The 27,884-nt window shown below is 39.7% G+C and overlaps 1 protein-coding gene and 1 long non-coding RNA gene across 8 annotated transcripts in view; one reads left to right on the top strand and one right to left on the bottom strand.

Annotated features, from left to right (window-relative positions):
- Positions 1 to 6,851: 6,851 nt before the first annotated feature.
- On the bottom strand, positions 6,852 to 8,429 carry LOC129651420 (uncharacterized). The gene is made up of 2 exons (XR_008714135.1): positions 7,827 to 8,429; positions 6,852 to 6,976 (listed from the first exon to the last, which is right to left on the bottom strand). It is a non-coding gene; the product is annotated as an uncharacterized LOC129651420 (long non-coding RNA).
- The window catches only part of CPM (carboxypeptidase M), a 76,080-nt gene continuing 56,621 nt past the window's right edge, over positions 8,426 to 27,884 (top strand). For 3 of the 7 annotated variants that reach the window (XM_055580068.1, XM_055580046.1, XM_055580040.1), the window contains exons 1-2: positions 8,687 to 8,756; positions 9,051 to 9,213. In XM_055580068.1, the coding sequence (XP_055436043.1) occupies positions 8,702 to 8,756; positions 9,051 to 9,213 (218 nt within the window). In that variant the 5' untranslated portion in view covers positions 8,687 to 8,701. Of the gene's footprint in view, positions 8,560 to 8,680; positions 8,757 to 9,050; positions 9,214 to 10,220; positions 10,287 to 27,884 lie in introns of those variants that run through there. The other 4 variants (XM_055580061.1, XM_055580053.1, XM_055580077.1 and 1 more) reach the window with 4 other exon arrangements.

Below are 27,884 nucleotides of genomic sequence, written 5' to 3'. Positions count from 1 at the left end.
GGCCTTTTCCAGAATGTCCTATAGTTTGAATCATATACTATGTGGCCTTTTCAGATTGGCTTCTTTCTCTTAGCGATATGCATTTAAAGCTCATCCATGTTTTTTATGGCTAGATAGCTCATTTCTTTTTTAGCACTGAATAATATTCCACTGTCTAAATGCACAATGGTCTATCCATTCACTTACTGAAGGACATCTTTGTTGCTTCCAAGTTTTGACAGTTATAAATAAAGCTGCTATAAACATCTTTGTGCAGTTTTTTGTGAGGCCATAAGTTTTCAACTCATTTGGGTAAATACCAAGGAGCAAGATTGCTGAATTGTATGGTAAGAATATATTAAGTTTTGTAAGAAAACACCAGGCTGTCTTCTAAAGTGACTGTACCATTTTGCACTCCCACCAGCTATGTATGAGAGTTCACACCCTCATCAGAATTTAGTGTTATCGGTGATCCTGATTTTGCCCACTCTGACAAGTGTGTAATGATACCTCAGTATTAATTTACATTTCCATGACGACTTATGATGTGGAGCATCTCTTAATATGCTTATTTGCCATCTACATCCCTTCTCTTGCAAAGCATCTGTTAAGATCTTTGGCACATTTTAAAATCAGGTTGTTTATTTTCTTATTGTTTTAAGAGTTCCTTGTGTATTTTATATAACAGTCCTTTATCAGATGTGTCTTTTGCAAATAATTTTTGCCAGTCTGTGACTTGTCTTTTAGCTCTCTCGATATTGTCATTTTGCAGAGCAAAAGTCTTTAATTTTAATGAAGTTCAGCTTATCAATTATTCTTTTCTTGATTCATGTCTTTGGTGGTGTGTTGGGGAGGAAGAAATTTTCCTCTATCCTTCTATCCTATTATTCTGTGTTTAGCCACTCAGTCACGTCTGACTCTTTACAACCCCACAGACTGTAGCCTATCAGGCTCCTCTGTCCGTGGGATTTCCCAGGCAACAATAATGGAGTGGGTTGCCATCTCCTCCTCCAGGGGATCTTCCTGATCCAAGGATGAAATCCACATCTCCTGTGTTTCCCCGATTGCAGGAGACTTCTTTACTGCTGAGCCATCAGGGGAAGCCCTAGATTATTCTGGCTGGTCTAAAAATTAAATTGACGTGAGACAGATTAACAGCAGTAAATCAAACCAAAGTTTAATGACATGTATATGTGGAAGAGACCAGAGAAACTGAGCCACTGGCCAAATGCTGAAGCCTCATCTTGAATACCATCCTCAGTTACAGACAAAAGAAGATGTTGAGGGTGGGAAGAGTCAGTTACAGGAGGTTACTGACAGTGATCTATTTAATCTTTCACCAGTACCTCACTGTCCTGATTAATGTAGCCTTATAGTAAGTCTCGAAGTTGGACTGTGTTAGTCCAGCTTTGTTATTCTCCTTTAATTAATTGTGTTGGTCCTTCCTTATGCCTTTTCAAATTTACTTTAGCCTCAGTGTGTTGATATCTACAAAATACTTGCTGGGACTGTAATTGGTATTGCATTGAATCTACAGATCAAGTTAGGAAAAATCCACATCCTGACAATATTGAGTTTTTCTGTATATGGATGCAGAATCTCACTCTATTTATTTAGTTCTTTGATTTTGTCCATCAGAGTTTTGTAGTTTTCATCATATAGATCCTGTACATATTTTGTTAGATATATATGCCTAAGTATTTCTTTTGGGGGGATGCCAGTGTAAATAGTGGTGGTGGTGTCTGATTCTTTGACCCCATGGAATGTAGCCTGCCAGGCTCCTCTATCCGTGGAATTCTCCGGGCAAGAATACTGGAGTGGGTTGCCATACTGGTATTATGTTTTAAATTTTAAATCCTACTTGTTAGTGTGTAGGAAAGCATTTGATTTTTATGTATTAACCTTGCTACCCGCAACCTTGCAACAATCACTTGTTAGTTCCAGCAGATGTTTTTATGTTTGTTTTGTCAGTTCTTTCAGATTTTCTACACAGATAATCATGTCACTTGTGAAACAAAGACAGTTTTGCACCTTCCTTCACAATTGTGTTTAATTTATATCATTTCCCCCCCCTTTTTTGGCCTGGTTTCATTAGCAAGGACAGTCAGTAAGATATTAAAAAATAGTGGCCAGAGGGGACATTCTTGCTTTGTTCCTGATCTCAGAGGAAAAACTTCACATCTCGCATCATTAACTCTGATGTTAGCTGTAGGCTTTTTGTAGATAGTCTCTAGTAATTTGAGAATGTTCTCTTCTATTTCTAGTTTACTGAAAGTTTTTAATCAAGAATGAGGTTTGGGTTTTGTCAAATGCTTTTTCTGCATCTATTGATATGGTCATGTGGTATTTCTTTTGTTAGTCTACTGACGTAATAGGTTACCTTATTCAATTTTCAAATGTTGAATCAGCCTTGTTTACCTGGCATAAATCCAACTTGGTCATGATATATAACTATTTTTATACTTTTTTTGGATTCAACCTGCTAATATTTTGTTGAGGACTTTTGCATCCATGTTCATGACAGATAACAATCTGTAGTTTTCTTTTCTTGTAATATATTTGTCTGATTTTAATGCTGGCATCATAGAATAAGTTATGAAGTATTCCCTTTGCGTTTATACTCTAAAAGAGATTATGGCAAATTAGTAAAAATTCTTCCTTAAATATTTGGTAGAATTCACCAGTGATCCATTTGGGCCTGGTACTTTCTGTTTTTAGAAGGCTATTAGTTATTGATCAATTTCTTTAATAGATACAGACCCAAACTTGTCTTTAATAAAAAAGAAATTTAAATGTTAACTTGTAGAAAATTGGTAAGATGCTCATTTTTTTTTAATGTAAGGAGGGCATGGCAACCCACTCCAGTATTCTTGCCTGGAGAATGCCCATGGACAGAGGAACCTGGCAGGCTACAGTCCAGGGTGTTGCAAAGAGTTGGACACAACTGGGTGACTAAGCACAATTTATTTATTTATTTTTCATTGCACTGGGTCCTTCTTGCTGCACATGGGCTTTCTCTAGTTGTGGTGAGCAAGCGTTACTCTCTAGTTTTGGTGTGTGGGCTTCTATTTGCAGTGGCTTCTTTTGTTGTGGAACATGGGCTCTAGGGCGAGAGGGCTTCAGCAGTTGTGGTACACAGGCTTCGTTGTCCCAAGACATGTGGAATCTTCCCAGACCGGGGACTGAACCCATGTCCCCAGGATTAGCAGGTGGATTCTTTACCACTAGACCACCAGGGAAGTCCCAGAGCTAATTTTTTTGTCTAAGAGAGATACAAATAATTTTTGTCCTTTATAGATGAAAATGATTTCTACTCTGTAGAGAACATAGCACCAAAGGTTATAGTTTATTACTCTGCAGGAATTTAATCAGATTTATATCTAGCAATAATTTAGAATGGTTTCAATATTCTTTTTTTCTTACACTGATATATATAAAATATTAGTTCCCATATTTTTCTTTGAACCAGCTTTGTTTCCTGCTGACTTCTTCAATAATAAGCTAAAAGGAAAACTTGACCTAGGGCTTCCCTGGTGGCTCAGTTGTGGAGTCCACCTGCCAAGGCAGGAGGCACAGGTTCTATCCCTGGTCTGGGAGGATCCCACGTGTCGTGAAACAAACGAGGCCTGTGTGCCACAACTACTGAGTCTGTGCTCTAGAGCCTGGGAGCCACAGCTACTGACCCTGAGTGCCCGGAGCATGTGCTCCGTAACAGAAGCCACCAAGGTGAGAAGTCCCCATACTGCAACTAGAGAACAGCTCACGTAGCAAAGAAGACCCAGCACAGCCAAGAATAAATAAATAAATAAAATTATTTAAAAAAAAAATAAAAACTTGACCTATGTTTACTCTGTATTTTTACTCTGTGTGAGAATTTTTTGAACATTTTGAAATTATACTTTTGACATTTTACCAGAATACAGTTTGGCCAAATATTTAAAACTGCATGTCTAAGAACTGATCCTAAAGAAATAAGGATGTGCTCAAAAATTTAGTTCTAAGACCATTTACTGTGTATAAGGGCAAAATATCAGAAGCAAGCGTGCAGCATTAGGGGACTACGTAATGCCTAAATTTATTTTCAGAATTATTGTTACTGGGTAAGTGGAATTTGTAGATTTTAAATATTTCTTTACCTTGTTCATATTTTCTTGTGACACTTTTGAAAGAAGGAAAAAGCAAGGTTGAAGGTCACAAAGTCTGGTTTCACCGGTCTGCCCATTCTTGTTGACAATTATTGTGGTATTTAACCCCTGACTATAGTCACTAGTCACCAGGCTTCCCTGGTGGCTTAGTGATAAAGAATATGCCTGCCAATGCAGGAGGCAGGGGTTCCATCCCTGGGTGGGGAAGAGCCCCTGGAGAAGGAAATGATAACCCAGTCCAGTATTCTTCCCCAGGAAATCCCATGGACGTAGGAGCCTAGTGGGCTACAGTCCATGGGGTTGCAAAAGAGCTGGACACGACCTAGTGACAACTTTAACAACGACAACAAAAAAATAGTCACTATAGTCTTCCCTTCTGCTCTAATTCCTGCCACTCTCTTAGGGAATTTCAGAGTCCCATGACAGAATCATCCACCTGCTCCCCGAGCTTTTAAAATTCCTTAATATCCCATTTCCAATGTCCTTCTTCATTTCTGTAATTCACTCCAGAGAAGTTTTAGATCTTGTCTTCATTGAGAATTGTTTATCTCTGACACTTCTGTGCTTTTTGCTCTTTTAGGTGAAAATGGCTTCATTGTTTTTCTGGTGAAAAGAAGTAACACATGTATAACTGCAAATTGTTTTCAGAAAATACAGAAAGATTTTAAAAGAAAAATCAGAACCTTGCAACTCAAAGCTTACCACTCTGCAGTTTGTAACCCTTTAAACTTTTTACTAGGAATAGTTTTGTTTGTTTGTTTGCTTTCCAAAGTGGGAATTGACTATTCATTTACTTTCACAATCTGCTTTTTGCCACTCAATGACTTATCTTTCCAAGCCAATAAATACAGACCCACATCATCATTAATATGACTGAAAAATAATTTATTGTAAGGCTTCAAGGAGATCCAACCAGTCCCTCCTAAAGGAAATCAGCTCTGAATATTCATTGGAAGGACTGATGCTGAAGCTGAAACTTCAATACTTTGGCCACCTCATGCAAAGAACTGACTCATTGGAAAAGACCCTGATTCTGAGAAAGATTGAAGGCAGGAGGAGAAGGGGATGACAGAGGATGAGATGGTTGGATGGCATCACTGACTCAATGGACATGAATTTGAGCAAGCTCTGGGAGTTGGTGATGGACAGGGAAGCCTGGCATGCTGCAGTCCATGGGGTTGCAAAGAGCTGGAGACGACTGAGCGACTGAACTGAAGGCTATAATATTCTTTATCTAACCCAAGGTGTCTCAATCTCAACACCAGAATTTGGGGCTAGTAAATTCTTTGTTGTGGGAGGCTGTGTTGTCACTGAAGACAGTTTAGCAGCATTCCTGCCCTCTACCCACTAGATGCCAATAGCACTGTCCTCCTCCCCCACCCCAAATCAATCAAATATTTCACACCTGTTCCCAAATGTCACCTGTGGCCAGCATCAACCCCCCAGTTGAAAACCACTGATATAATCAACCTGCCATTTTTTTGTTTATCTACTTTGTCACGATTGAAAACAGGTGCTTTCACAAACTCGGCTCAATGTTATACAGAAGCCTGGATGGGAGGGGAGTCTGGGGAGAATGGATACATGTATATGTATGGGTGAGTCCCTTTGTTGTGAAATTATCACAACATTGTCAATCGGCTATACCCCAATACAAAGTAAAAAGTTAAAAAACAGTGGTGCTTACAAATATCCTAACATATAAACTTAGCACTTCTCCAAACTACTTCTATAGCTTAAGTTTTTATCAAGGAAGAGCATATTTTAAATTTCAACGTCCATTCTCCAGATTTCCTCCCAGAAATATTGTAGCAATTTATAATACCACTAAAATAGCAGGGATGTCCTTTTCCCAGATCCTGTCCATTTCTAGGTACCATCAATTTTTTAATCTTTCTTGGTAATAAGCAAAACAAAGTATTAATTTGCCCTTCTAATGTGTAATTCTTTGATTGCTACTCAGGTTAGTAGCTTTTACTATGTTTATTGACGATTTGTATTACTGCTTTGGTGAACTGCCTATTAATGTCCTTGCCCATTCTTGATTTTGTAACGTCTATCAATTCTTCCAGTTTGCAATTTTTTTGGTAACCTTTGAGATTTCCTGAATAAAATGTATACGTTTTTATGATGTTAAATTATCTGCCTTATTATGGTTTTACCTATAGTGGTGTCATGCTTAGAAAGATCACCTGTGTTAACTGTAGTGTTTTAGTCTTTTATGCCAACCTTATGTACCTCCATATCTTTCACACTCTAACACTAAGCCTTTTTGACCTGTGAAGTAAAGTGAAGTGAAGTCGCTCAGTCATGTCTGACTCTTTGCAACCCCATGGCCTCTAGCCTACCAGGCTTCTCCATCCATGGGATTTTCCAGGCAAGAGTACTGGAGTGGGTTGCCATTTCCTTCTCCAGGGGATCTTCCTAACCCAGGGATCGAACTTGGGTCTTCTGCATCGCAGGCAGACGCTTTAGGGATCATCTGGAAATCTTATTAAAATGTATGTTCTGATTCAGTAGGTTTGGAGTGAAATAAAGGATTCTGCATTTCCAGCAAACTCCCAGGTGATGTCAATGGTGTCTGGACCATACTTTGAGTGGCTAGGTTCTGGACCTTCAGCCCCCAAATCCCTATTCTCCCTACCTCCTTTCTCTGATTGGCTTTCTCCTGAATTTGCTTCTCTTCCTACCTACTATGAACCCCAAGCACAGCAATTTCAACTATACCTCACTCCTTTGTTTATCTGGAATAAGAACCCTGGCAATCTCCATCCCAGTATGGACCAAGCCATATCTTCTCCAGTCTCCAGCCACGTCACCACTAAAAGAAATCACATAACTGCCACTTGCTTCTGTAACAAATGTATGATTTTTAACATCAGGTCAGAAATCCTTCACTTTGTTCCTTGACAGTTCCCTTTCCCATTCTTTACAGTAATTTTGCCTAAATTTAATCTCCTCAACCCTATTCCACCTCCCTTCAGGCCTCTGACGAATGAATAACAAAGAACTTCTTAAAGTCATACAGTAGAAATAACAGAAGAGTAACTGCTGCATACTTTTTTTTTTGAGTCCGCTCAGCAACTCAACAACATCATCATAAGATTTTCCAACTCTTAGAAATTTGGCTTAAAGATTTATGAATTAAACTAGGTTATTTACTTAATAGACATCTCCCAGTTATTTAGGTAAGTACAATTATCATTTCCATCTTACAGACTAGGAAACTAAGGTACAGTGAGTTGACACAACCAATGAGTGTCAGAGTAAGGACGGAAACCCAGGTTAGATGCTCTTAAACCTCTCTACTCTGCCTCCTGGGAAGGTTCCTAAATGCTTGGTGTATCTACCTATCACAAAGAAGAGTGACTAGCAATTTTCAACTCTGGAAGGCACATTTCATTCACATTCCCAGGCCTCAGAAATTCTGTTTAATTCGTCTGGGGTAGTGCCCTGGCTCTACTGTTTTTAGTCTGTTAAAGGAGAATGTTATCCTAAATCAGTGCTTTTCAAACGTTTTACATTTACTGGACCCTTGGCACAAGTCTCCTGTTACCCTGATAGGTAATGTATAACAGGTGTGTGAGGTGTTTGCCCTCCCCACACACCCTCTCAGGTTTTGGTCAAGTCCTTGCTGTCCCTAGTGCAAACACAGACCATTCCATCCTTCCAGAAAGAAGCATTTTAGGCCCTGAAACTGACCTGGGCAGCGTTGGTGGAGGGATCGTCGACATTACGATGACTCTGATGCCTTCTTACACATGATTTCCAGGTTGTCAGTGTTCAATTTAACTTTGATTTAGTCAAACTTCCCTGGTGGCTCAGCTGGTAAAGAATCTGCCCACAGTGAGGGAGACCTACTGGGTTGGGAACGGCTACACACTCCTTTACTCTGGCTTGGAGAATTCCATGGACTGTATAGTGTCCTTGGGGTCGCAAAGAGTCGGACACGACTGAACGACTTTCTCTTTCTTTCATACACTATAAATATTTGTCGGAAATTTTCCTGGATTCCACAAGATCCATTTAAAACTTCTGAACACACGTTCTGAAACGCCACGCGACCACAGGGCTGGGGGCGCCTGGAGCGTCTTAGAGCCTGGCCGTGGCGAGTCGAAGAGCGTAAGAGCCCGCCTGCAGCTGCGGCCGCCCGGGACTCACAGCGAATCTTGGGGTTCCAGGTGAGCCCCGGGCTTGCCGGCCCGCACCGCCCAACGCGAGAAGCAGTCCCAGCCCTTGCTGCAGCTGTTGGGCGGAGCGCCGGGGACCCCTACATCGGACGGAGCCGTGGCAGAGGTGAGGATACTTCCAACCTAGGGCGCCGGCAAAAACTAAGACCACGCAAGGTAACTCGGTTTCGGGAAGCTCTGCCACGCCTCGGCACAAGCCGCCGCGCCCTGGAATCCTCGCGCCGCGTGGGCGCCGGCGGGCTCAGGTGAGAAGCAGGCAGAGATGCCCGGGTCGCCCGGCTAGACCCCGCCCCGGAGTGCCTCCCGCGGTGTCTGAGTGAGCCAAAGCGACGTCAGTTAGATGTCGAGGGCGGGACCTGAACTCGCCCGCCCCCTGGCCCAGCTATAATGTCTGGTCTCGGGAAGCGGCTGCAGCCAGGCGGCGGTGTGCGCCTGGGCAGGGGTGAGGCCTGGGGCGCGCGGGGTCAGGCGCAGCTGCTGCGACTGACGGGCGGTGGGGACGTGGGGAAGGGCTGGGTGGGCTACGGGATGGTGGGCACCTGGGGCTGCCGGTGCTCTGGGTACGCTAACTCCTGAAGGTGTTACTTCCAACTTTTACCTCTTTCGGAAGCAGCGAGCTTTAGTGTCGGGAGATCTGATACTAGAGAGCAGAGCGGGAGCTAGTAGCATTCACATTTTCCCTCCACCCCACCGCCTGCCTTATCTGCTCAGCTTTATTATTTTTATTCATCTCTAGAACATGGACTGCGCCCGCCTCTGGCTAGGGCTGCTGATGCCTGCGGTAGCTGCCCTGGACTTCAGCTACCACCACCAGCCAGAGATGGAAGCGTTTCTGAAGAATGTTGCCCAAAACTACAGTTCTATCACTCACTTACACAGTATCGGGAAATCTGTACAAGGTAGGGCGCGTCTCCTGTACTTTCCAAAACCCCTAGTCCTCACTTTCATTCATCAAATATACCTTAGCTTCCTGTCCCCTTTCTGTGAAGCTACTCAGAGGGGCTCCAGGCGAATCCATCACTGTCTCGCGTGTAGATTGTTTCTTCCTTGTGTGTTGCGTTGCTTTTTGTCAGGGGACTACTAAGATCTGAATTTTACTAAATGTCTCTGCTGTCATTCGGTGTCATTGAGTGCTTTGCGTGAATGGCGTTCTGATTTTGGATTTTGCAGACAGATTTCTTGGAATGAATATTTTAGTCTTTAGTTTTCTAGATAAACTTTTGCAAAGGAAGTCTGATTACCCATCTCAAGTTTCCCTTTTTGATGGCTTCTTTAAATATGATTCAGACTGTTAGGATCCTGTCTGCAAGTCTCTTTTAAATCGAAATAGTGCAGTTCTGTTGGTGAGATTTCTATATCATGTATAATTAGCCCTATGGCTTAAAGTTATGTAAAAAAAAAAAAAGTGACTCGTACTGATTAAAAGGCTGTTTTAAAAATTATTCATTGGAATAAGACAATTGCTGAATAATAAGTGTACCATAGCAGTGACTGGTATTGCTCCTAGTATTTTCATGCTCATTTTTAAAATACTTTATTTTAATTTGGAAGCCATTTATTGAGTATAAACATATAAATTATATTAATTCTTTTTTAGTAGATAGGAAAACTGAATCATAGTAAAATGAGTATTTTGCCCAAGAACACCCCAGATCACGAGTGAGTTTTATAACCAGGATTGGCACGCAGATCATTCTGCTTCAAGGCTTAAATATTGGGGGGAAAAGACAAATAATTTTACCACGTATTATTAATCTTATATTGGTACTTCCCCCAAAACATACCAGTTGACTTAATACTTTTAAGTTTTGTCAAGTGTATGTAATTTGGATCTCAACTCTTTTTTTTTTTTTCCACACCAGAATAATACTTTAACAATCTGCAAATCTGTTCTTTTGGTTTTAAGTCCTGCAAAATGAATGGTAAATCAAAGATCTGTGCACGAGTCTCTTGGATCTCAACTCTTTATAAGGTGTGTTTCAACCCCAACTGAATTTTAGCTCTGTGTTTTTCAGCCAATTTGGGAGTCTCTTAATCACCATATTCTGAAGTAATCATTTCCCAAAAACTTAAGGCCGTGGTTTATATTGTAAGCAGTGTTCCATAAGTTTGCTTATATGCAATGCAACAGAAAAATCCTAGGCTTGTGTGTAATGGCATCTTTGTTTTTAAACAGCATTGCTAAAGAGTTGGTGCCAGAATTATTCTATATAGCTCTATAATTCAAAATTATAGAGATTGAATGTATGAGAAAGCATATCTTGAATCAGCATACATATATAGCCTTTTGAAATTGTTTTCCCCAGGGGTAAAGAAGAGCAACTTTAAAAGATCTCAGAATACTAATTATATCAATAAAGGAAATACAGAGCACAGCTGACTTGAGTTATTGTTCAGTCATCATTTAAACCACAAGGCAATGTGAATGTTGTTAATTTTTAAGTACTAAGTGAGTTAGCTTTTATTTTTTCAAGCACAAAGTGCTTGTGCAAGAAAATCAGGGACTCTCGCTCAATGTCAGCCCGCTATTTTGATCTACCCTGCATGCTATCAGACTATAGCAATAATGACAGCCAGCAAGCTTTAATTGTTTTTACCTGTGTGCACTCTTATAGTTAAAGGACTGGGGAATTATCATGTAAAAAATACAATGATGCTAGTTTAGGTCAAAAGTTTGTATTGAGTATGCTCTGAATAATTACTCTGATTAAGAAAAGTCCCAAATCTGCTATTGGGTTCCGAGCAGGAGGTTAAACTGTACACTGGTAACTGGGAGCTGGTTGCCAGGGCATCCTTGCATGGTTGTTGGTACTCTTTTTGCTAGATGGACAGTTTTCCCTGGCCATCTTGCCCTCGGATGTAAGATGCTTACTTAGCAAACATGATTTACCGTATGTGTTATTTATTTTTCTTTTTTTATTATGAATGTGGACAACCTACCTAGAAGGGAAAGTAATATTTCTACCTTGCCAATTTATTTTTAGCTTTTGTAAATGCCTGTCACATGTATTATCACTGCTGTGATTATGGATTATAGTCTGCTTTCTTTCTCCCAGTTCATATTATTTCATTACGTATTTCTATGAATTGAATGGTTTGCTATAGTGTGAATTGGTTGCTATATAATATTTTATGTTGATTATGTTAATTTCTTAGTCATCTTTGAGCCATCTATATAGTTTCTGGTGGCCTCTGTTATAAAGAGTGATGCCAAAAAAAATGCATGTCATGATTAATGCCCTTCTATTATAATTGATTATTTTTTCAGTTTTTAATTTTGAAATGTTTGAAACCTACACAAAAGCTCTGCACACAACGTCATTCATTATTAGAGAAATGCAAATCAAAACCACAATGAGGTACCATCTCACACCAATCAGAACGGCTGTCATCAAAAAGTCTACAAACAATACTGGAGAGGGTGTGCAGAAAAGGGCACCCTCTTATACTGTTGGTGGGAATGCAAACTGGTACAGCCACTGTGGAGAAGAGTGTAGAGATTAGAACTACTGTATGACCCAGCAATCCCACTGCTGGGTATACACACTGAGGAAGCCAGAATTGAAAGAGACACATATACCCCAATGTTCATTGCAGCACTATTTACAATAGCTAGGACATGGAACAAAAAGTCGGACACGACTGAGCGACTGAACTGAACTCTGAGGACATGGAAGCAACCTAGATGTCCATCAGCAGATGAATGGATAAGCAAGCTGTGGTACATATACACAATGGAATATTACTCAGCTATAAAAAAAATAACACATTTGAGTCAACTTTAATGTGGTGGATGAAACTGGAGTCTATTATACAGAGTGAAGCAGGTCAGAAAGAGAAACACAAATACTATATATTAACACATATATTTGGAATTTATAAAGATGGTCATGACAGTCCTACATACAGGGCAGCAAGAGACACAGATATAAAGAACAGACTTGGGCTCTGTAGGACAAGGAGAGGGTGGGATGATTTGAGAGAATAGTGTTGAAACATGTATATTACTGTATGTAAAATAGATGATCAGTGCAAATTTGATTCATGAAGCAGGGCACCCAAAGCCAGTGCTCTGGGACAACCCAGGGGGATAGGGGTGGGGAGGGGATAGAAGCGGGGTTCAGAATGGGGGAACACATTATACCTGTGACTGATTCATGTTGATGTATGGCAAAAATCATCATCACAATACTATAATTATCTTCTATCTTTTTAATTATTCCTAAGTCCCTTTGTCGAGTGTGTTTGGCACATATTCAGTGATTTTTTATGTTTGTTTAGTGGCTTGAATATTTGCCAAAGGAAAGTCTTGTGAAGCAAGCAGAAAAGTGTGCCATTTGTGTCCTGCCATCAGATAGCCCCCTTTAAAATACAAATGTATTTGTTGTATCAATAGACTCCCCAGCTTTTCTCTTCACATCCCCTCAAATTAGTTCTAGGACCATTTTAAATAAGGTTTCCTACATCTATTCTAAGAATCTTGTCTTGCCTCTTGCTAAGCCTAACCTTTATCTGAATAAGGAAGGTTGCAAAGGTCAAGGATTAGATAACAATGTTATAAAGTGCTTTCCACGTGTTGGGTGTTTTAATACGTTTTTTAAATCTCAACATCTCAAAGTAGGCATTAACGTCATTTACAGAATGGGTCCAGTGAGGTACAGATAAGTCAATTAACTTGCTGAAGATCACACAGCTGACAAGTGTTAGGTCTCAAGCACATCTTTCTCATCAAGGAAGCAGTTCCACATAGATGTGGTTGCATGGAGATTGTGATAGTTAGTGGAGGGTTTCAGAGTCATGTTTTGGGCACATTTGATCTGAAAATAAAGCTTCTGCCAAGATCCAGCACAGTAGTCAGTTGCCACTTGTCTATTGAGCAGTTGAAATGTGACCAGACCAAATTAAGATGAGCTAAAAGTGACTCTGAAGATTTTAATACCAAAAAGTAAAGTAGTCCATTAATATTTTATACTGATTCCTTGTTAAAATGTAATATTTTAAATATATAGGTGAAATAAGACATTTAAAAATTAACTTCACCTGGTTTTAATTTTAACATGGTTGTGGTTTCTAAAACATTTTAAATTACATATGACTTGCACTGCATTTTGGGCTGTGCTGATCTGGACAGAAATTTATTATGAGCAATTTTTTTTCTGAGTACAAAAGGAACTGAAGTTCATTTAGACATTTGGGAAGTTATAACAAAGCACCAAGAAGAAAATTAAAATCTCACCATCCAAAGGAAACATGTAGTAAACTTGAAAGACTATATGCCCTTTGTGTCTTTCTCCCCTCCCACTGAGTTAAATGACTTGCTTGCCTGTGCAAACATATTTCTAAAACTTAGCTTTTAATGCCTGCTACGTGTCCTATCAATGGATGTACTATTGTTTATTTAACTTAGACCCCACTGATGAACATTTAGTTTGTTTCTAAACTTTTCCTGTTATTAAAAAAAAAATGGAGGTTCAAAAGGGAGGGGACATGGGTAGACCTATGACTGATTCATGTTGATGTATGGCAGAAACCAACACAATATTGTAAAGCAATTATCCTTCAATTAAAAATAAATTAATAAAAAAAATTTAATGCCATAGAGAACATCTTTGTAGCTAAGACAACTAAAGTTGTCAGAGTGCACACAGGCTTGGTAACCACAAGGCCCAAGTTCAAATTCCAGATTCTCTATTTTGTAGCAGTGTGACCCTGGGTGGTTAGAATACGTCCTGGATCATGGTAAAGTATTACGTAAGCACTGTCGTTCAGGATAAGAACTGCTATTGAGGATACATTTCCAAAAAGGAAATTACCAACACTTAAAGCAGTTTTATGTTGATACATGTAACCAAACTTATTTCCTAAGAGTGTATTGATTTGATAATCGCACAAGAAATGTATGCTTAACTCTTCTAAATCTTATATCAGTGATAAATCAGGCATTAGTGGCTTTAAAGATTTCTGTAGTATTTGTCAAAGGGTACAGGGTTTGGTCATCAGGATGAATATGTCCTAGGGATCTACTGTACGGTGGAGTGCCTGTAGTTAACAATATTGTTTACTTTAACATTTGCTAAGACAGTAGATATGCTGACTGTTTTGATGATGATGATGAAAGATCACTGTACCATGCTTTTTTCATGATTGTTTAAAGTATAAAGGAGAATTTACTTCTCATGCATTTACCTCACGAACTCTCACTGTCCTATATTCATTCAACAGATATTTTATTGAATTTCTCTGCCAGGAATCTTCATAACATTGCATATGCTCAAAAATCTTCCTAGAATTGGCTTAGATTCCAGCCCCAAAGAGGCATGCACTGTGTTTATGTATGCAGATCTCTCATTGTCTACTACCCTTGACTACTACTATCTCTCATTGTCTACTACCTTTGACTAGATTTTGACTAGCAATTTACCCTCGGAAAAGAACATTGTATTTAAGACTTTTGCACGATGTTCAGTTTTCTGTCACTCTGTTCATTTCCCAAATGTGACTGGACAGCCAGTTTGCTTGAGATCCTGCATAAAATGCTTTTTGTGATGTAAATATTGACATATTGAGGACTAAATACCAAGAAGACCATTAAAATCTAGGAATTTCAGCTGTAATATACATGTTTGTGATTTCAGATTACATTGAGTTAGCCTTTCCCCTTCTTTAACTTGAAATGTAAGGTCCTTTTCTGAAACATCTTAGGAATATCAGCCTTGTTTTATAACCACTCAGTTTCTTAAAGACACTGCTTTTTTTTTTTTTTTTTCTTACAAGGAAATGATTTAGATTTCCACCATATTTGTAGGATGATATTTGAAGAGGATGAGATAGAATATCCAAAAAATAACAGAATTTTACTCTGCTTCTTGTGTCTAGGAACAATTTTTGTTCCAAATCTCAAATATATCCAAACACCAATACTCTAGGGCCATTTGAAACTTAAAGGATAGTGACAGCCGACATTAATTGAATTTTACTCTTTACCTAGCACTTTACACATACACCTCACCTAATCACTCTAGCAAGAGTGTGAAATACCATTATTACCCTTCAATTCACATGGGAAGAATTGAGATTGAATGAATCATCCATAGTCAGTAAATGACAGAGGAGTGATTGGAACCAAAGTCTGTCTTGCCCAATAGTGAACCCTTAAAAGCACTTTGCTGAAGAGAAAAGTTTCTCCTGTTACCTTTTCTCTCTTTTTGTCCCTTTCCCCTCCCCCACACATCCTTGCCTCTCCCCTTGCCCCGATCCCTATGATTCTGAAAAAGTAGACAAGCATACTCTATCATCCAAGGAAAGGCCTGTTTTAAATGCTTTTTGTGCTGAGTGATATTCTGTAGAACTCCTTGACCTCCTGTCAGTATTTGCACTTTCATCCAAAGCAGTGTGAATTCCATATTTTTGTGTAGACTTAATTTTTTTCTTTATGCCAAAACTGTTTGATTATGAGGCAAAAGGAGAAGGCTGAAGTTCTGGTTTGCACACTTTGGGGACACCCACCCACCTAAATGCCATCTCTGAAGTTGATAATAGTGTTTCTCATTAAGAGCAGTACCGCCCCCTAGGGGGAAAATTTGAAAATTGAGGGGCGGTTTAGGCCATAACCTTGAAGTCTTTGGATGGGGGACCTTGCTGATAATGCACCCTCCTGGTGTTGTTAACAATACACAGAATTGTCATGCATAGTGAAAAATCGTCCCCCATACTTTCTAATGTCTTCCATAAGTGAAAGACAAGCTTACCATCATCTGAACCTAAAACCAATTCTTTTATTTATAAATGCAAAATATTTTCCTTCACAATATTAATATGTAACAAGCTTTCCAGGAAGGTAACTATAGGTAAATCGAGGAAAATTTTATTATGTTTTTCTCTGAACTTGATTTTGAGATATTTCACATAAAATCCTGACACCAGTGGGCACACAGCTGTATCAGTCTGCATTTGTAATAAATGCCTTCACTGTGAGTCTCAAGAATTGATACAAGCATCTTTTTCATTGTGTCTTTTAGTGGATGGTGCCCAAATATTTACATATTGATAACGTGTTTTATTATAAATTGCTTTCTTTTTTTCCCTTGATATATAAATCTTTTTGAAATTACCTAGGCAAATATTTTCTGTGAATTTTATGCCAGCATAGTAAATAAAGGAAGAGTTGTGAAATATTGGGTGTGAAAAGAGGCACCGACTGATGGGGTTTGGAACTGTTGGTCTAAAACCACAGATGCAGAGAGCTGATAAGGACCCTCTTCAGGTTTGTGTAGCCAGCGTCCAAAAGGTATTTGGTTTCTGTTCTTAACCAAAAAACTGTGTGTCTGGAGGTAGCACCACAGTGACAAACAGAATCTAGAGTTGAGAACTAACTGCTGTTCACCCTGTTTCCTTCCTTTATTTTGTGCATTTAGAGTGTCCCTTTCTCAAAGAATACAAAGTCAGAAAGTAAGATAAGAATATTACAGTAAAAAAAAAAGGAAGTATAGTTGATTTACAATGTTATATTTCAGGTGCACAGCCAAGTGATTTAGTTTCTATATACATAAAATATGTGTGTGTGTATATATATTTCAGATTCTTTTCCCTTATAGGTTATTACAAAAAAGTTAAATTTTTAAAGATTATATCAAATACCAACATGCATTTGGGTTAATGGAAAGAGATTAAATCAGAACTTCCTATCGAGTGATTTAAAGCAATTGATATTCTTTCTAGCTCTGTAGTCATTCAATGCAATATAAGATAGTAGTTTGCTGAGAAGGTAGGAAATCCTTATTTGAGTTTGTGTGCAAATAAACAGACATTAAATAAAAAATACAAAAACAGACATAAGTTCCACATTAAAAATGTTTTCTCATGCCTGTTTTGTAAGGACTGCTGCATGTCAGATGGTTAAAAGTGCACATTTTCTGGTCTGTGGCCTTTCACATACATAACTTGATCAAAAGCTCAACTGGAGGTTTAATCTCCACAGCATCACAAAAATGCCACCAACTTCAAACAAGTTGGCTTCAAACTGGCTCCTCAGACTCAAGCTCCTCAGGCTTCTGAACCTCCGAAGAGCTTCCTGAAGATAACAGCCTTCATGGTGGGGTATAAAGGCATTAACAACAGGGTAAACCCTTCAAATATGCAGGCACTGTCCCAAAGTCTGGGAGAAGAAAGCAAACCTGCAATCTGTATAAACAAAGAGCTTTCAGGGAGTTGTTTACGCAGTTTTTAAAAATTGCTCGGATAGAAATCTCTGAAGGAACTAGAACCACACTAAGGAGCACAACCACCGTCACCTGAGCTGACAGTCCTCCTGACACGTAACTGAGCGCCCCTTCCCAACAGCGTGCACAGGAGTACTAGGAATGTCGTCGGGTGGACGCTGAGCACACTGCCGCATTTTCAGAGCAGGAATGGGTGTTGGGGACCACTCGATCATTTATTCCGTTGATTGAGCTGAATTCAAAGTGTTGTCTCCTCCTCGGAGTGTTTTTCTAGACGCTTGAGCAGAGGTAGACTCTTCCTGAGCATCTTCCAGCCCCTCTGTCTATATTGCACCTGGAGGGCAGGGCTTTTGTTCATCTGTGTATCATAGTTCCAAATATGCGCCGATTGTATGTGACAGGCGCTCTGAGGATCACAGCTGAAGAGTTTTTCCATGCATTGTAAAGGAAACTTTAATGTAAATACACTTTTATACAGTATAGTATATAGTATGCTATGTGTATGTATATAAGATGTTTATTTTTATGTGTACTTTTATAGACATTTATGTAGTTACACATACTATATGTAACTTAATGCAACGTTATATAGTAGGTAGTATGTACCCATAAGTGTCAAGAAAATGAATTGTTTTCTGGCCATATAAAGTATTTTGCTCAAACTACAGTAAAATAGCATGATAACTTGGAGTGGTAATGGAGGACTCACAGTGAGTTACTGGCGTGTAGGAGGAGGCAATAGGGACGTTAGTGTCCTTCACGCAGTAAAGGGGATGACTGAACTGTTCACTGTCAACCTAAAGGGGTTTTGTCCCCCTCTCCCCTCAGCCCCCCAGATACTAACCAAATGTGTTAAAAGAGTAAATACAAGAGATACACACACAGACCCCTTTCCATTAACAAGAGTTTAAGTAAATATCCCTGGTTTTATTTGAACAGTGCAAAAATAATTAAAGTATATTTAGAGAATGTAAAAAAAAAGAGAGAGAGAAAAGGACCATGTGATGAAGCCCTCTTCACCCCCGCCACACACACAATGTTAAGCAGGTACTTGGAATCCCTTAATTTTAAGAGTCTTTTTTTTTTTCTTCCAAACTCAGCAATGCTTTACAGATTTAAGATGTACAGGTTTGGGAAATACAGAGGTCGACAGAATGAAGGTTGAAAGCATCTTTGATTTTTAATCCCTATTAAATATTCATTCCCTTGTTCATTGTTGGTAACTCAGTCAAGCCCATCCATTAAAATTCTTTTACGGGGCCTGTTTACTCTTGTGAAAGTAAACAGCATAGAGAGTGGGGATGTGTGGAGAGTATAGATCATTTTAACATGGAGCACTTCCACAGAAGTTTCCCCATTATTTTAATAATTAAATATATTTGCACCTTGGTAATAATACCAAATGGCAACCCACTCCAGTATTCTTGCCTGGAGAATCCCATTGACAGAGGAACCTCGAGGGCTGTAGCCCATGGGGTCGCAAGAGTCGGACACAACTTAGCAACTAAACCACCAAACTACCACCAATAATACCAAATGTGTGTGGAATTAAAGCTGAGATGCAGGTTGCTCAGTTGAGGAACACACTTACTCTTAGAGACTGAATAATCTTGCTGTCCTAGAGATAAGCCTGGCAGGGTTATCATTTGTTACCAGTAAATTCCTTTCTGTTTATGAAAAAAACAGACAAGTTTGGAAATACCACATTCTAGCCTTAACAAGCATTTAGTTGGGTCTGGTCATCTCCTGAGTTTTAGGAACGTATACTTCTAAATGTACAGACTGTCTTCAGATTCAGCAGCACACTCTAGCTCACAGTGTGGGGGTGGGCAGAGAATGAGGAGGTTTTGAGGGTAGAGGAGTCGGCTGTATTCCAAGAACAGAAACGAGGCCAGTGGCCTCGGAGCACAGCGAGCAGGGGGAGAAAAGTAGTGGGCGTGGCTGGAGAGGGGTGCAGGGGACAGTCCATAGAGTGCCCGGCACACCAATCCAAAGAAGGAGAGCTTGAATGCCCTTCTGATAATAACAGGAAACTATGAATGGTTTTAATCAAAATGATGGCATCTGATGTGGGTTTAGAAACATTGTGACTTCGGCTGCTGTTGATGTCCTTCAGTCGCTACGTCATGTCTGATTCTTTGCAACCCCATGAACTAGAGCACGCCAGCCTTCCCTGTCTTTCACTATCTCCTGGAGTTTGCTCAGATTCATATCCATTGAGTCAGTGGTGCTATCTAACCATCTCATCCTCTGCTGCTCTCTGATGAGTAGAGAGTTAATTAGAAAGGGGAAAGTATAGACGGAGGGAAAATAATTGAGTTATAATAATCCAGGCACCGGTTAATGGTGGTGTTTTGGATGAAGATGCTGTATTAGAAATGGAGAGAAGTGTAGGGATGAGAGATTTGCTTTGGAAATAAAACCAACACTACTTGCTAATGGATTGGAAGAGAGTGGGCAGGGATCAGGGAACAATAAAAGATCCAGGATGACTTTCAGGTTTCCAGCTTGGGCAACTGAGTGTCTGAGGTATTATTTACCAAGATAGAAAACACTAGAAAAGGACAAGTTTTGGTTGAAACAAAGAGCTCTGATTTAGACAGTTTTTAGAAATTTGAAATCCTTAAAAGATACCAGTGGAAATGTCCAGTAGGCAGGTGTATAGGTGGAGTTTGGAGGAAAGTTTTGACTATAGAAATAAACTTGAGGTTCATCAACATGTAGATGGCATTGACACCTATGTGATTAAAAAAAAAAAAATCTAACGAGAATAGAGTTAAAAGAGGGCCAGAATAGAGCTATAGGATACTGTAATCTTTTGAATCTGATAGAGATAGAAGCCAGCAAGGGAGATAGGAAAAAAAGGCAAGGGAGATAGGAAAAAAATCAGCAACAAAGTAGGAAAAAGATGAAAAGCAGTATCATAGACATCTTGAAAGGGCAGCAGTTCAAGAAGTAGGCTATCTTGGGGTCCCATGACCACCCACTAGTAAATTGCCAAAAGACCTGTGACTCTACAAAGTCATACTCATAGCCAGGATTAATGAAGCAAAAGACACAGTGCAGGCACAGCAGAATAATGATACATTTTGCCTGGAGAATCCCAGGGACGGCGGAGCCTGGTGTGCTGACATCTATGGGGTCGCACAGAGTCGGACACGACTGAAGTGACTTAGCAGCAGCAGCAGCAGCAAAGACTAGAGAAGTCAGCATGGGCTTACCTGTTTTCAGTGAGGGTTGCACAGATGCATGCTTCTCTCCAACCTGAAGTCTGTCTCCACTCACAGAAGCCCACTCGAGTATTAGAGGCCCAGAGTTCTTCACAGGAGCTGGTCACATGACTATCGTGACCAGCCAGGACACATACCCACACTAAGTACCAGGTACCCATTATGAATATTACTGTTTACTTTAAACAATGCTTTAGGCCTGGTATATACTGACCCTTTGTCTTGCGGGTACAGAATAGCATCATTAATTAGAGAACATTGAAGGAGTAGTGCTCAGAATTTGGTTAAGGGCACTATGATGAGTTTAAGTGTTCTAGAGATAAGCAAGGAGGGAGTAAAATAGACCAGCTATGTCAATTCTTTCCTTGCAGAGGTCCTGGCCAACCATGTTGGATGCAGTTATAAGTGAAGTCTCACAGCCGTAAAGTTAAGTGATAGATCCCAAAGTTGCGTTAATTATTCTCTATCTCTAGACAGATTCATTCAATTTATTCAGCAAACATGTACCAAATGCTTAATATAGTTTGTGACATGTGCTGGGATAAAAATATAGAGGTAAGAAGTCAAATGTGGCCCCTGGCCTGATGGAGCTGATGATCTGAGAGGTGAAAGGGAAGGAAGAGACATCCTAATGAATGCAGATGGGATTCACCTTGGGGGACTCGATGGCAGGGGAACTGAAGGATAGAAGTGAGTTAGGTGAAAGGTGGAAGTTAAGGCCATAAATAGTGTGTTCAAAGGTCTGGTGGTGAAGGGGCATATGGACCTTGTGGAGCAAAAGTTGAATGTGGCTGGAGAGGACAGCATGAAGGGGTGAGAGGAGGCAAGATGGGCAGATTGTGGAAGACCTAGCCTACCTTGTGAAAGACTTCATGCTTCACCCAAAGGGAGTCGTTGTCATCCTAGGGACTCCTGCCTGATAGGTTTGCTTTCTTAAGCAGAAAATTTCTGATTATTTTACAGTTCATTTTGCATTACGATAAAGATTCTCTTTAAGAAGTAAAGTTCAACAGCCATGTCTGGAATAAGAAAAATAGTGAGAAAATAGAAATACGCCAGGGTCAAAAAACCAGAGCATCAGCAAAGCATAATATTAAATCTACAAAAATAAGAATAGTTCATCAGAACTAATCAGCATAAAGAGTTCTGATTTAAATACCATATTTGGGTCTGATCATTCATTTAAATCTAAAAGATCATTTATTTTTAATCATACAACTTAGCTAGAAGCATTTTAATGATGCATTGCACATAGTGTCTTTTTTGCCCTCACAGAGCACAGATCACACACAGATTTTTTTTTTTAATCAGTCATTTTGGAGACAAGTTATAGTTATGCCAGACTTATATACTGAAAGTATTTAATAATAATTAAATCTAGAATTCAGAGAGAAATGTTAGAATACCTAGGAATAGATACTTAAAATTTTTTTCCCAACTGTATTGAGATATAACTGATGTATAATTTTATGTAAGTTTGAATTGCATGATGTGATGATTTGAAACACATGTAACTGTAAAATCAGAAAAAGATTAGTTAACATCTCCTCCTCCTCACGTTTATACTATTTTGTTTTGGTGGTGGTGAGAATATTTAAGTCTGATCATTCATTCAGCAACTTCATATAATACAGCATTGTTCACTATAGTCACTGTGTGTGTTAGTCACTGACTTGTGTCTGACTCTTTGTGCAACCCCATGTGACTGTAACCCACCAGGTTCCTCTGTCCATGGAATTTTCCAGGCAAGAATACTGGAGTGGGTTGCCATTTCCTACTCCAGGGGATCTTCCTGACCCAAGGATTGAACCCAGATCTCCTGTATTGCAGATGGATTCTTTATTGCTGAGCCATCGGAAAAGCCTGTAATCATTGTACTGTCTGTTAAGTCCCCAGAATTTATAACTGGAAGTTTGTTTCCCTTGGTCAACACCTCCCCATTGCCCCTGCTTCCCAGCCTCTGGCAACCACCAATCCACTCTGTTTCTGTGAGTCCAGCTTTTTCAGATTCCACATGTAAGTCAGATCATAGCTGTGTCTTAGCTCACTTAGCATAATGCCCTCATTTCCTCCATGCTGTCACAGGTGGCAAGATTTCCTGCTCATTTATGGCTGAATAAAATTCCATTCTATGTGCATACCACATTTTCTCTATCATTCATCCATCTGTGGACGTTTAAGTTGTTTCCATGTTTTAGCTATTATGACGACTACTGTTTGAACTTGGGGGTGAAGATACCTCTTGGAGATACTGATTCTGTTTCCTTCAAGTAAATACCCAGAAGTGGAATTGCTGGGTGATACGGTAGTTATTGGGGCTTCCCTGTGACTCAGACAGTAAAGAATCTACCCGCAATGCAGGAGACCTGGGTTCAGTCCCTGGCAACCCACTCCAGTATTCTTGCCTGGAGAATCCCCACAAACAGAGGAAGAGGAGGCTGGCAGGCTAGAGCCCATGGGGTCACAAAAGAGTTGGACATGACTGAGTGAATAACACTTGCACTTTACTTTTTCTTCATGGTAGATATAATTTTAATTGGGGGGGGGGCAGAGGGGGAACTCCATACCATTTTTTATAGTGGCTGTACCAAGGTATGTGCCTACCAACCATGCACAAGATAGAAACACTTTCTATTTTAAAACAATATTGGAGTTATCATGAAATAGAGTTGACCCTTGAATATCATGAGCTTGGACTGCGTGGGTCGACTGTGGATTTTTTTTTAATAGTAAATACTACCGACTACATGATCTGCAGTTGGTTGAATCCTCTGAGGAGCCACAGATACAAAGGACTGACTAAATTACAAACAGGACTTTTGATTGTTCAGAGGCTTGGCACCCCTGACCCTTGTGTTGTTTACGAGTCAACTCTACAACCACTCAAACTTTTCAAGTGTTGTGTAGCAGCACAGAGAGGGAACTTAATCTTGGTCTCATTTTCTAGCAAGTTATTGAGTAGGAGCAGCGAGGATGAGAAAATGAAAGACCTGCAGCTGCTGTTTACTGAGTACCTGTCATGTGCCAGGCGCTCTGCTAGGCCCTTTGCAGATTTTCCTCACTTAAGCTATACAAAAGCTCTAAGTTATTTACATGCCTATCTTAGAGCTGAGAACAAACCGATTTCATAGATGAAGGAACTGATCCAAAATTGTGTCTTGGTAACTGATAGATTTGGGTTAATAATCCAAATGTGTCTTCCAGTAATTCATTCAGTCAACAACTGATTTATTGCCCTCCTGTTGTCTATCAGAACCTTGGCAGGAGGCTGCAAAGAACCTGGACCTTTCTCTTTAGGAACTAGGGCCGGGGCCTTATACCTGGTCACCTTAACAGGAAGAGTACCATAACAGGGCTGTAAATGTTGAAAAGCCTGGTATCCAGGGTGCTTGGGAAAGTCAAGAAAGGTTCATCAGGGAAGCTGATAATTGGACAAAGCTTTGACTATTCCCAGGCAGACAGGTGACAGGGTAGGAATTCTTGGTAAAATGAATGGAGAAAACAGACTGGAGTAAGGGGCAGGGTGAGAGTGTACTGCAAGCAGCATCTGGGGCACTGAATGCTGCCCTCATACACAGTGAAGGATAAAGAATTGACAGTGGTTTCCTGGGTTTTTTTCTTACTTTTTAAATTAATTTTTATTGGAGTATAGTTGTTTTACAATGTTGTGTTAGTTTCTGCTCTACAGCAAAGTGAATCAGCTCTATGTATACATATATTCCCTCTTTTTTGGATTTGCTTCCCATTTGGGTCACCACAGAGCACTGAGTAGAGTTCCCTGTGCTAATAGGTTGGTATAAAAGTAATTGCAGTTCAGACCATGAATTTTAAATCATTATAACTAGGCTCAAACACATTTTTTTTAATCAAAATAGGAACCATTACAATCAATACATTTTTGCCAATGAGAAATAAGTTTGTTTATTCCTATAGCATAAAAATCCATGCTTTGGGATTCCATAAACTCTTAGAAAGCATATTCTGACTCCTGCTGGTTTTGATATTGTTTCCCTGCAAAAAGTTGTTGAGATGCTTGAAGAAGTGGTAGTTAGTTGGAGAGAGGTCAGATGAATACGGTAGATGAGGCAAAACTTCGTAACCCAATTCATTCAACTTTTGAAGCACTGGTTGTGAGACATGCAGTTGGGCCTTGTGGAGAAGAATTGGGCCCTTTCTGTTGACCAGTGCCAGCTACAGGCATTGCAGTTTTCAGTGCATCTCATCAATTTGCTGAGCATACTCCTCAGATGTAATGGTTTCACCAGGATTCAAAAAGCTGTAGGGGATCAGACCAGCAGCAGACCACTAAACAGTGACCATGACCTTTTTGGGTGCAAGTTTGGTTTTGGAAAGTGCTTTAAAGCTTCTTGTTGGTCCAGCCATTGAGCTGGTAATCACTAGTTGTCATACACATTCTTTACATATCACAATCCAATCGAGAAATGGTTCATTATTGTGAGGAATAAGAGGAAGATGACACTTCCAAAGAATGATTTTTTTGATTTGTGGTCAGCTCATGAAGCATCCACTTATCGAGCTTTTTCACCTTTCCAATTTACTTCAAATGCCACACGGCTGTAGAATGGTCGGCGTTGAGTTCTTCAGTATCTTCTCATATAGTTGGGAGAGGATCAGCTTCGATGATCCTCTCAGTTGGTTGCTGTCAACTTCCGATGACCAGCCACTATGCACCTCATCTTCAAGGCTCTCGTCTCTCTGCAGACTTCTTGACCCACCACCGCACTGTACATTCGTTAGCACTTCCTGGATCAAATGTGTTGTTGATGTTGTGAGTTGTCTCTACTGCTCTATGACCCATTTTGAACTCGTTTTAAAAAAAATCGCTTGAATTTGCTTTTTGTCTAATATCATTTCAATAGTCTAAAATAAATATAAAATAGAAAGTAATAAGTCCTTAGCAAAAAAAAAAACAAACAGAAAACGAGAAATGTGCATGAAAATGCTATATAACATAACCACATTATGCTTAAGAATGTATTTCAATATCTAACAGCAAATTTCAACAATGCAAAACTGCAATTACTTTTGCACCAACCTAATATATAGTAGGTTCTTATTAGTTATCTATTTTATGCATAGTAGTGTGTTTATGTAGAATTGATGATGATTTCTAATATGTCTTAGCACCTAGGTATCTTAGTTTGTGCTCACTGGAAAATACAAAATTTTAGGAAGATTGTGTCTTTGTGAGTTTGGTTATGGTTTTTTGGAAACAGATTGTTCAAAGGACAGTGATAAATAGGGAAAATATTTTGACTCACGTAACTCTTCACTAAAATTGCATAGTTTGTAGCCCCCAGGGAACTGTGATTCCACAGAACATTCTGTTCTTTGTCCTTGGGAAAATATGTTTAAAAAGGAATAGGGACTCCCCTGGTGGTTAAGACGTCACCTTCCAACTCAGGGGCTTGCCTTCAGTCTCTGGTTGGGGAGCTAAGATCCCGCATGCCTTGTGGCCAAAAAACCTAAACGTAAAACAGGAGCAATATTGTAACAAACAACAATGACTTCAAAAATGGTCCACATTTTTTAAAAAATCTAAAAGAAAAGGAATAAAAAGGGGGTTTTGAGTATTAAAGTTGTATACTTTATTGAATGCTTGTTGCATACTAGCTAGCTACTTTCACATATTATTTTAAACCCTGATGTCAATCTGGGAACTAAGTAGTGTTATCCCTGTTTTAGGGGCTTCCCAGGTGGTGCTAGTGGTAAAGAACCTGTCTGCTGATGTAAGAGACATTAGAGACGTGGGTTTGATCCCTAGGTTGGGAAGATCCTCCAGAGGAAGGCATGGCAACCCACTCCCGTATTCTTGCCTGGAGAATTCCATGGACAGAGGAGCCTGGTGGGCTACAGTCCATGGTCGCACTGAGTCCAACATGACTGACACACTTAGCATGCATGCATCCCTGTTTTACAGATGGGAAACTGGGGCTTGGGGAGAAGTTGTATAAGGCAGTTGAGCTGGTAGGCAGCAGAGCTCGGAACTCAAACCTAGAATCCAAGTTCCAGTTCCTGCAGTTTTCAAATGGCCTCTAGAACCAGGAAACTTCTGTCAGGGTGACTTGGCATACTTCGGTGGGTAGAAAGACAGACAACATGTTGGCTCCTTCAACCAGAGCAGCTCAGCTTAACTTCTTACACTAGATTTTTACATAAGAATCTATTGGAATAAAGGTTCTGTAACCCAGGGACAGGTAACATGAAAGCTACTGCATTGACTATGGAACCTTTGCAAGGACAGACTGAGAAAGTGCCATAAGCAAGGCAAACGTGCCAGACTCTGGCGGGTGCCAAGGATTATTCATTCCTGCCATTTGGAACATTCTCTTCTAGTTGGACATATATATATATGTGTGTGTGTGTGTGGACATATATATATGTGATACTTTACAAAGGGGCTTTTCAGGACCTTCTGAAATGGATAAAAACAAGATTCTTAGAAAATACAGTATTTTATATTCCATATATTAAATATATCCTATCAACATTTTGGCTGATCGCCTGTACGTAGAAGTAGGCAAAAGATCTCACTCTTGAGCCTCCGCATGCCCACATCATTTCTGTATTCCGGGCAGGTGTAGCCTCTCTTGTTCAGTCACTAAGTCGTGTCCAACTCTGAGACCCCATGAAAAAACTGTTCAATTTTGAGGAGGAAACTCTAGGGAAATAAAGTAAGCTAATGAAACAGAATACTTTCCCAATATGAGAAAGTAATGGCCAAGCATTTGATTTTCAAAACATCCTATACACATAGGAATCAGTGTGATCATAGAGGCCATGAGTGACCAATGAGAAGTTTAATAATGTCCTCTCTTAATATGCAGTCTTTTTATAGCTGCCTTTAAAAACGTTCTCATTTGGCAGTCATTTAAAAAGATGTTTCAATGCTCATGTCAGCAGCACATATACTTTAAAAAAAAAAAGATTTTAAAATTAGATGGTAGAGTGAAATTTGAGTGTTCTATCAAAGTAATCTTAGTAAGATCTTGGTAAGAAAGGGTTATTGCTATCAGATATTGAAACTGGAGAGCTATCAGAATATGGTGAGATACTGTATTTATATCCATACCAATAAATACAATTACTTGTAAATAACAA

The sequence above is a fragment of the Bubalus kerabau genome, chromosome 1 (genome assembly GCF_029407905.1).
Source record: "Bubalus kerabau isolate K-KA32 ecotype Philippines breed swamp buffalo chromosome 1, PCC_UOA_SB_1v2, whole genome shotgun sequence".
Taxonomy (NCBI): Eukaryota; Metazoa; Chordata; class Mammalia; order Artiodactyla; family Bovidae; genus Bubalus; species Bubalus kerabau.
The sequence above is the reverse complement of the archived record's forward strand: the minus strand, read 5'-3'. Positions and strand labels throughout refer to the sequence as shown.